Raw genomic sequence first — 10,302 nt, 5'->3', positions numbered from 1 at the left:
TAGCATTAGTTATAATTCTTTTTTAAATTTTTTCGGTGATCAAAGTCAATCATAACGAAAATATAGAAGATTATCCGCTCAGTTTACCCTAAAACTAAAAAACTTAATTAATTGACGAAATATACTCGTTATACTTAAAATAATATTTAAATTTTAAATATCAAAATTATATGAATTATATATTTTAAGTATCAAAATTATATGAATTAGATAACAACTTTGATGATGGTTCCGATTGTTACTGTACAAATGACCTCATTTTTCTAAATATTTCCTCATCAATATCATTTCCATACTTTTATTCTCAACTTAGAACATTAACCTAAATAAAACGATTTCCTTGACGCTGGTGCGACACCCAAGCATGTTCATATATGCCTCATAAACGGGGTATGGAAAGCCTAATCATTCATCCATCACATGATAAAGCTGAAAGAAATCTCAATCATGATGCATGAAATGTAGAGTCCTTCATCAACGTAATGAGACTGAAACCTCTGACCCGGTGCAGTTGCGTAACTGCCTGTTGCTTAGTGAGTCAAAGAAGAAAAGAAAACTTGCCGTTCAACATTTTGATGACCACTTTCTAATTTCTATTTCAAACTAAAATCCTCTGAGACATATATAAATGTCTCGAGAATCAGCATAGAATTGTATCCATCGACGGGTCCAGTTGTTGTTATGTGGCAACACTTGGTATATATAATCACATATGTGCATTGAACCGATCTTTTTCCGCAGGTCCAGGAAGTTCATGATCAGTTTGTTAAAGCACTCCAAGATCTCTTTGAGAGTAGTATCTGCATTATCTTCTTTGGATTCCTCTGCCTCCTTTTCCAAGTATTGCATGAAGCCCTTCAAAAAGTTCTCCATAAACTCCCTCTCCTGTCCCGTGGAAAGGGCTTCCCCCGTCTTCTTCGCCTCAGCCTGACGAACCATGAATGCCTTGATTGCGATTCCGATACCTAGGTAAAACTCGGCTTCCTGTTCAGGGCTAAGTGCTACATTAGCAGTCGGTGAACCCTCATCGTCCGGACCGGCAGAGCTGTCCATATCTTGGAAGGCCTTTTTGACCTCAGATCCAATATTTGTTATCTGCTCAGGTAGAGCTCTTCATCACCCAACGATGAAGTCGTCTCCTTGGGGGCGTCTCCCGACTCAGTTCCGACGAAGTCTCTGATTTGTTCGCCGAGCCCTACCACGGACTGTATTGAGAGAGCTATAGCAAAGGGAATATGACAATCAAAGCAATCTTCGCCATACTTCTTTCTCTTCTATACACTTAATATAGAAGAACAATCATTTATTGCTAAGGATGATTTATAGGGTGAAAATGTAGTTTAAAAAAGTATTGAAAGAGATTCTTACGGAGAATTTGATGGCCTGCTGACTGGTTTATCTTCCGATGACCATACACGAGTAAGAAAGCTCTACTTGTTTTTGTTCATAATGGTGCACGTGTTTTAAAGAAAAAGAGTAAACTATGCATTTAGTACCTTAACTATTAGTTTTGGTCCATTTTAGTATCTAAACTTTTATTTTTTTCAAAACCATACCTAACATTTAGTTTTCATTTCATTTTAGTACCCACTGTTAAAAACTTAATGCATTTAACACCTAAACTATCAATTTTGACCCGTTTTTGTACCTAAACTTTTAATTTTTTTCAAATCTTAACATTAAATTTTGAACAGGGTATTAAAATGAAACAAAACTAAAGTTTTTAATAGCGGGATACTAAAATGAAACAAAAACTAAACACGTAATCTACCCAAAGGAAAATGTTATAAATTCAAGTACTGATTTTTTTACGTTTTGTCATTTATCTTCCGATTTGTTAAAATTTTGTCACTATTATTTCTCATTATATTCATGATATGCACATTAATGAAAAGGTTAAATTTTAATTTGATTCTTAAATTTTGGATACAATATAAATTTGATATCTTTTTACAATAATTTAACTATAACTCTATACGGATCCTAACCACTGTTCTTGGGTCTGTCATCGTGCGCCATCAAGTTGATTTGAGATCTATAATGGATTTTTACTTGTATGCATGTAATGGATTTTTCAGTAAGAAAAGAATTAGAAAATGACGAAGTCAGTCAACAAAACAACAGCGATTTAAGAAGTTATTTCTATTTGTTGGCACTTGGCTATGATTTTCTAGGTTTAAGTAGTTATCAATCGTGTCAAAGTATGGATAGACGTAAAATTTTATATTAAGAATGTGAATTTTTAAACTTTTTAAGAAAGAATGAAATTATAAGATTTTAAGGGAAAATAGATTTAAGATGTATAAAGCAAAAATCTTCTTCATCTTGTTCAGTATGGTTGGAGGTCATGGCGGAGCTTGTTAAGCTTAGCAAGAAACATGCATGGGTTCTTGTTCTTGCTTGACGATGCAACTATTCCATTCTTTTACTAAAATTAATGTTAAACTTTTTGTGTTAAAATCTCGATGTTTTTATATCATGAAAAATCCATTACTGATATTAAAATTATTTTTGAAATTTTACGAGTTGGCCCTCAAGGAATATATATTCAATTGTTGGGACCTTTTGTGGAATTTGACATCCGCTTTAGAAGTTCATTGACAAAAAACTGCAAACATGAAAATTATAAAGAGCTTTAATTTTGATTATATGTAACTTTTATGGAGGAATCCAATATATTGGATTAATGGTTTTGTAATGGCTTTATGAAGCCTTTACATATATATCCATGCATTGCTGGAGTATGTTTAGGAGCAAGTTATCCACCGTCCTTCATTCCTTTGGTGAAGATGCAGCTTCTGATGAAGGAGCATCGCCTTCCTTTGATGGAGAAGAAGCTTCTTTGACATACTCTGATGAAGGAGCACCGCTGTCCTCTGATGGAGAAGAAGCTTCTTTTTCCGATGAAGGACCATCAGCGGCTCCTTCGCCTGATGAAGGAGCACCTTCTTCACCTTCCTCTTCAGCTTCATTAGTTCCTTTTCCGGCTTCACTTCCAATGTCGGAGGTGACGCCTTCGAGAAAACTTTGAAAGAACACCTCTCCTTGTCCAGGCGAAAACGCATCGCTGACGGCGTCTCCTATATTTTGGAACGCTTTTTTGATCTCTGAACCAATCTTTTGTAACTCATCAGATGAAATTATTTCACCAGTCTCCATTGAAGCATCCTTCAAGCTAACTTGTGCTGGGCCTAACTCGTTTTTCTCCATTTCTGTGATTTTTTCGTCATGTGCTGCAACGGATTGCGTTGAGAGAATCAGGGCAAATGATAATAAGACGCTCAACGCAACCGTTGCCATGTGTTCACTCGAAAATTTTGGTCCCAGAGAACAAGAGTTTATTATTATTGATGATGCTTGAGGATGGAAAATTGGGTGATATTTAAGAGTTTCTAAAGAGGGGTTTTACGTAGAATTTTAAGGTTTGTTGCCTGGTCTGCTTTACAATGGCCATACACGTGTAAAACTGCCCTTGGTTTTTGTTCACGATGGCGAGGGTGACCATACACGTGTTTTGAACAAGAAGACTATAAATGATGTACCTACACATATATTTTTTTTAATAATCTCGAGTGGTTAAACCTATATTCAGAATATCGATGTTTAAATTTAAAACTTTTAGAGATTTCCACGTTTACTATTAATAATACTTAATGGATTTTATAATAATATAACTTAGTTTATCGTACTTCAATTGGCCATGGCTAATATGACTTCCATTTAAGAGATATCACCTGTTATTTTCCCACCTTAATGGCCTTACTATCTTTTAAGGGACCAACATTTGTCCATCTAATTTATCATTTTCGCCCCTATCGTATTTTTCATCAATTTGTCATCAAAATTATTTAATTACATCATTCTATATCTTGCCCCTAACTTAAACTTTTAATAAACCCTAAGGTATGATTTAGGGTTAGAGTTTATGATTTAAAAGTTATGGGATTATGATTTAGGGTATAAGATTTATATTTTAGGGTTCATGTTAGAGATAAGATATAGAATGATACAATTAAACAACTTTGAGGTCTAAATTCATACGAAAATACGATAGGGACGAAAGTGATAAATTACATCTACTATAGGGGAAAAAGTTATCCTTTAGCCTCTTTTAAGCATTCTCATTAATGTGGCTATCTTCATAAGTCATAACCATTTACATATTGGAATCATATATATGTTCTAACCAAAAATAGCACCTTATACTACTTTACATTCGTATATACATATTTCACATTCACAATCATTACTAAGAATAATATTAATAATCAATACACATCAACAACATATGTCTCTGACACCGGGAGCGATGGTAGATCTATGTGTATACGAAGTATATATATATATATATATATATATCTTAAAATTTAAATTTTCTTTGTTAATTTATTTTATTGATGATGTTCGTCTTAAAATTTTACTTGTATTTATCCATTCAAAAAGTTTATATTATTAATATATATATATATATATATATTAAAAAATATTTTTAAATTCACTACAGACTGAAAAGAGTCGACAGAAGCTAATATTTACGTATGAAGAAATAGAGTTGTGACTGCTATGATGTGATCCTAGTCTAAACGGAAATTATACTCTGAACTTTTATAAGCTCAATAAAGTGATCAGGGTACGACTAATAATAACAATCCATGATCAATATAGATATCATACAAAGAGAATTTGATTTGGGAAAGAGTTAATTGTGTCATATGTATTCAAATTATGATTTTTATTTTAAATTAATCTATAAATTTTTTAAATATTTTAATTTCATACTTAAACTATGACTTTCATTCTAAATTAGTCCTCGAACTTTTGAATATCATACAAAGAGAATTTGATTTGCGAAAGAGTTAATTGTGTCATATGTCTTCAAATTATGATTTTTTTATTTTAAATTAATCTATAAACTTTTAAATATTTTAATTTCATCCTTAAACTATGACTTTCATTTTAAATTAGTCCTCAAACTTTTGAATATTTTAATTCTATCCCCAAACTATGAGTTTCATTCTAAATTAATCCAAAATCTTTTTGAATATTCCAAATTTATCCCAAACTATATGTATATACTAATTACATCCCTTGTTAATAAAATCTTTATGTCAAGTTATATTTATTATATGTTTTAAAAAAATAAAATTTAAGTTAAACTATGATTGAAACTAATTACATATTTGGATGAATATGGAGATGAAATTGGAAAATTCAAAACTTTGGGGACTAACTTAAAATAAGGGTCATAGTTTAAGGGTGAAATTGGAACGTTGTAAAGTTAAAGGACTAACTTAGAATGAGAGTCATAGTTTGGGGATAAAATTAAAATATTCAAAAATTTAAGGATTAATTTAAAATTAGAGTCATAGTTTGAGGACATATAGAACTCATTTGGAAATCTTAAAGAATCCATTGACATATTTCACATTCATAGATTTTGTCTTGGATCAAGACATAGAAGTGTTTATATTGATATCTATATTTACTTTCAAAATAAGCACTTACCGATCCGACGCCGATGTCTTAAGGGGAGGAGTGCAACAACTAAGTACCATTATCTTGGAAAAAGCCATTAAAATTTGTTTGGTGTGTTAGGGGAAGAAGAGAAAAATAAGAATATTTTTATTTTTTTTAAATAAAAAATAAAATTTTAAACTCACATTTTTAAATATCTGGATACATTATTATAATCGATATGTTATGCCGATTACAAATTTATATATAGATTTAAACCCTAAGTCAATAACTATAGAAATACATCTATCCAAAAAAAAACTATACATAAAAACTGTATACATAGTTATTTCAGATCACAATTCTTTTATAGTTATAGATCTCAGATTAGATTGGAATATGGTTTGTTTTTGGGTATTAGTGTTTGTTTCAATAGAAGAAGGTGACGAGGTAATGACAATGGATCTAAATAAAACTATTAGGGTTTGTAATTTTGTATAGGAATAACTATAGCCATTTTATAACTTAAAATCCACTTTCAAAGTTTATTGATAAAAGCTGCAACATGAAAATACTTTGGTGAAGAAATTTTATTAATTAAATTAATTGTACATAGATTAATGGTTTTATTATGGTTTTATGAAGCCTTTGCATATATCGATACACTTGCAAGTGCATGTTTAGGAGCAAGTTATTCACCGTCCTTCATTCCTTTGGTGAAGATGCAGCTTTTTCACCATCCCCTGACGGAGAAGAAGCTTCTTTTTCAACCCCTGATGAAGGACCATCAGCACCTCATTCACCTTCACCTGCCGAAGGACCATCAGCAACTCCTTCTCCTTCCCCCGATGAAGGAGCGCATCCTTCACCTTCCTCGGATGATTCCTTCTCCTTATCAGCTTCACCTGATTCTTTTCCGGCTTCGCTGGTGACGCCTTCCATAAAACTTTGCACGACGAAATTACTACACCACTCTCGGCTGAAGCTTCCTCCAAGCTAGCTTCTGCTGGGCCTAACTCGCTGTTCACCATTTCTGTGATTTTTTCTTCATGTCCTACGACGGATTGCGCTGAGAGAACCAGGACAAATGACAGTAGGACACTCAACGCAATCGTCGCCATTTTTGAACTTGAAAATATGATCGGAGAGAAGAAGGGTTTATCGTTAATGATGTTTAAAGATGGAAATCGGGTTATATATAAGAGTTTCTAAGGAGATCTAAACGTAGAATTTAAGGTCTTTTTCATCGGTCTGCTTCAAAATGGCCATACACGAGTAAGACAACCTGAAAGAGTTTAGGGGCTGGATAAAATTAAACCGAAAATGTTGTCAGAAAGTCTTGCATAAGTTCAATTTAATCTTGGAGGGATCCAAGCCAACTTGTCTAATCTAAACTATGCATGGCGTGAGCTTGAGGTCTCCTTATCTTACCTAAAAATTATGATTCATTTCAACAGAAAATTGAAAAAATAAAACTTAAAAGAACAAAAAGAAAGTCATATTTGATCACCTTTTTCACCTTTTTTTCTGCTATCAAGAACAACAAAATTCTGGGTATGATTCTCATGGTGATCTCCAACTCTGTAACCCAAAATCATCGTGTTTCCTCGAAGGACCATAAGCTGGAATGGGGAAATGTCTAGGCAAGCGTCCCAAAAGCTGGCCTTTGTGTGCAGATTTCGCCTTCACTTTGAAAACGACGCTGGTTAATCTCGAACCGTTGCAATGGCGGACAGTGGAAGAAGTGAAGACCAACAACAACCAAAGAAGAAGAAGCAGTTGCCTTGTACATCGAACCATCACGCACGGGAGGAAAATGGGAAGAGAGAAGCAAGAGCGGCAAAGGGTAGGCTTGTATGGTCGAGTTTTGGGAGGATTTTATGAGCTGAAGTAAGAAACATATGGGGCACTGGGGTTATGCTTTACTAGTTGGAGAAAGAACAAAGAAGCAAAAGGTTGAAAAGATTTGAACGAATAAAGATTTGCTGAGAATACGATTACGTGAAGATAAAAAAAACAAAACAAAAGGTTTGCTCTTTAACAAATGTTTTGGTCCCACTTCATATTAATGGCCGACTGCAAGGGGAATTGCTACTGCTCGTTTTAGACCCCATTTTTGCAGGCTTTTCATTTCAAGTTTTTCTGCAATATAATACATATACATATATATATATATATACAATGTATATACATGGTGAATTGCCCTAATTCAAGGGACAACGCAGCTCTATCAATGTGCAATAACAGTAAATAAACAAATGCTTCGTTTTACCCTATACTTCTGCAGTACTCGGCCTAACATTGATATTTGAGAGCTACCTTTCCTCCGTTGAAAAACATTACTATATCTCACAGGAATCCACCGGGATTCATCTTCTTGCTGCCCATTTGCTCATTAGAACCCTATGTTTATGAATGTATGAGTGAATCCCCCATTAAGTTGAGTGGAAAGGGAAAGTTCAAACATACAAGTTGTTGTATCACATGATTTCCTTTTCCATGATTTGTAAGTTCTGCTACAAGCCTTGAAAAGAGGCTTCACCTCCCATGACTTGAAATTTCCCCCCTTTTTATGGGGCATCGAGAGCAATGGGTAAGCTGCAAAAGACTGTCAACATCATATATGTAATTTACGTGTTTGATTTAGTAACTAATGACGTCAGTTTTTCTTTGACTATTCTATCTCTTTCTTTAAACCCGCATCCCACTCTTCCTCTAGTACCTCCCACTACTCTCTTTTTTGTGATTTTCTTTCACTCTCTCTCTGGATTTTCCTTTTTATCTAACTTTCTTGCCGTCCAAACGGGAATAAGAAGAAGAAAAACAATGAGAAGGGATGATTTGTGCATAACGGTTCCTAGTCTTTTCCTGTGTCCGATATCATTGGACGTTATGAAATCCCCAGTGAGCTTGTGCACGGGGGTAACATACGACCGAGCCAGCATCCAACGGTGGCTAGACGGCGGCAACAACACGTGCCCAGCCACGATGCAAGTTCTTCAAAGCAAAGAACTCGTTCCGAATCGGAATTTACAAAGACTCATTCAGATCTGGTCCGACTCAGTCTCTCGCCGTCAAGTCGACGCTGAACTGGCGGCGCCCAGCTCAGTCATTGTTACCTCAAAGGATCAGGTCAAACTCTTGGTAAAACAGCTTGATAACAATTGCTTTTCATCGTTAAAGAAGATCGCTTGTTTAGCGAGAGAATCGGAGGAGAACCGCGAATTCCTCGCACGAATGGACGGTTTTTTGAACGCGGTGTTTGATTTCATGAGGAATGCGGAATCGGACATCAAATCAATCGAACAAATTATTAAGATTTTGAATTTGATACAAAGCAAAAATCTGGACAAGAAGCCGTTGCTGGAATCAGACTGCTTGTCAACGTTTCTTCTCGTTCTACAACGAGGAACTTCTGATTCGCAAATTCAATCGCTTCAATTACTGGAGTCCATAGCGATCGATGGCGAATCCAAGCTAAAAATAGCCGAAAAAGAGGGATTACTGCTCGAATTAGTTAAGTCATTAAGTAAAGAGAAGGATCAAAGATTGATCCAGGCCAAATTATCCTGTTTGAGCGCAATCACAAAGCCAAAAAGAGTAAAAACCAAACTGATCCAATATCGAATCATTCAAGAACTGAAGAACCTCTTATCCGAACCAAACATGAGCGTTTCGATAGTCGAGAAGTCACTTAAAATGCTGGAAACACTCTCGTTTTGCAAAGAAGGGAGAACGGAAATACGGCATGATTCGATATTGTTACAGGCGCTTGTACACAAGGTTTTGAAAGTATCGAACAAAGCGACGGAGCATTCGGTGACGGTACTTTGGAGCGTTTGTTGTTTTTTTAGAGAGGAGAAAGCGCAAAAAGCGGTTGTGAACAGCAGCAATGGGATGACCAAGTTCTTGTTGCTGATGCAAAGAGATTGTACTTCATCGATTAGACAAATGTCAGCGGATTTGCTCAAGATTTTTCGGGTAAATTCAAACTCTTGTTTGTCAAGTTATGATACTAAGACTACGCATATTATACCCTGCTGATGAATTTGCCTTCTCTGTTATTTTTCCCCCAAAAAAATATGTCATGTTAGCACGAATCAAGTGATTTTAGCGATAAAAAAATTATTGTTATCTTTTAAGATTTCGAGTTCCATAAATATTATCTTGTGCTTATTTCAAATTTATAAAAAAATTATCATGTTAAAATATTTTTGAAAGATACATTATCATATCTAATAAGATATGTCTTTACCTTAAGATGATATTAGAATATTAAATGACATTCATCTCTTCAATAATGATTATTCTAAATGGACGTGAAATTATTATTTGTAAGTGACAATTAAGAGGTGGTTTTGCGGTGGAATTTGTTGCTTGTAATTTAGTGGGAAGCTTAACTACTGGTTGGGTAATGTTGGGTCAAAGTGGACATATCTCACGTGACCTTTTTATTATAGTGTGAATGCAAAGGAATGCTCATTCGAGGTGTTTAATTACAACAATTTGCTACGTAACAATGATTATTTGACAACATCAATAAATTATTGGTTCGCAGATAATAATTTATACGAAATTAAATTATAATTCGAGGTTTTCTGTCACTCAAAATTTTATTTTATTTTGTTGTTATGTTATAAAAATTGATTTGAAAATATGTGGAATTAAGGATAAATTAAGGGAGCGAGTGAGGGTAGTAGTAATTTTTCAATTTTTTTTTGATAAAGTACGTATTTAATATCTAAACTATTAATTTTAGTCTATTTTAGTATCTAAGCTTTTAATTTTTTTCAAAATCATATTTGATGTTTAGTTTTTTTTAATTTTAGTACCCACAGTTAAAAACTT

The 10,302-nt window shown here is 34.1% G+C and overlaps 1 protein-coding gene across 1 annotated transcript; it reads left to right on the top strand.

Moving 5' to 3' along the window:
• Positions 1 to 8,224: 8,224 nt before the first annotated feature.
• Positions 8,225 to 9,508, top strand: LOC120132740 (U-box domain-containing protein 27-like). Its single transcript, XM_039149431.1, has one exon. It carries the CDS (start codon positions 8,281 to 8,283, stop codon positions 9,496 to 9,498), a length of 1,218 nt encoding a protein of 405 aa, XP_039005362.1. The 5' UTR covers positions 8,225 to 8,280; the 3' UTR covers positions 9,499 to 9,508.
• The last annotated feature ends 794 nt before the right edge of the window (positions 9,509 to 10,302 follow it).

This window comes from Hibiscus syriacus, unplaced genomic scaffold, assembly GCF_006381635.1.
Source record: "Hibiscus syriacus cultivar Baekdansim isolate YM2019G1 unplaced genomic scaffold, ASM638163v2 tig00110569_pilon, whole genome shotgun sequence".
NCBI classification, from domain to species: domain Eukaryota; kingdom Viridiplantae; phylum Streptophyta; class Magnoliopsida; order Malvales; family Malvaceae; genus Hibiscus; species Hibiscus syriacus.
Note: the sequence above shows the minus strand (reverse complement) of the source record. Positions and strands in the feature narration are given on the sequence as shown.

What these genes read in the sequence shown, in the direction of transcription:
- LOC120132740 (XM_039149431.1), top strand. Translation starts at nt 8,281, where the DNA reads ATGAGAAGGGATGATTTGTGCATAACGGTTCCTAGTCTTTTCCTGTGT.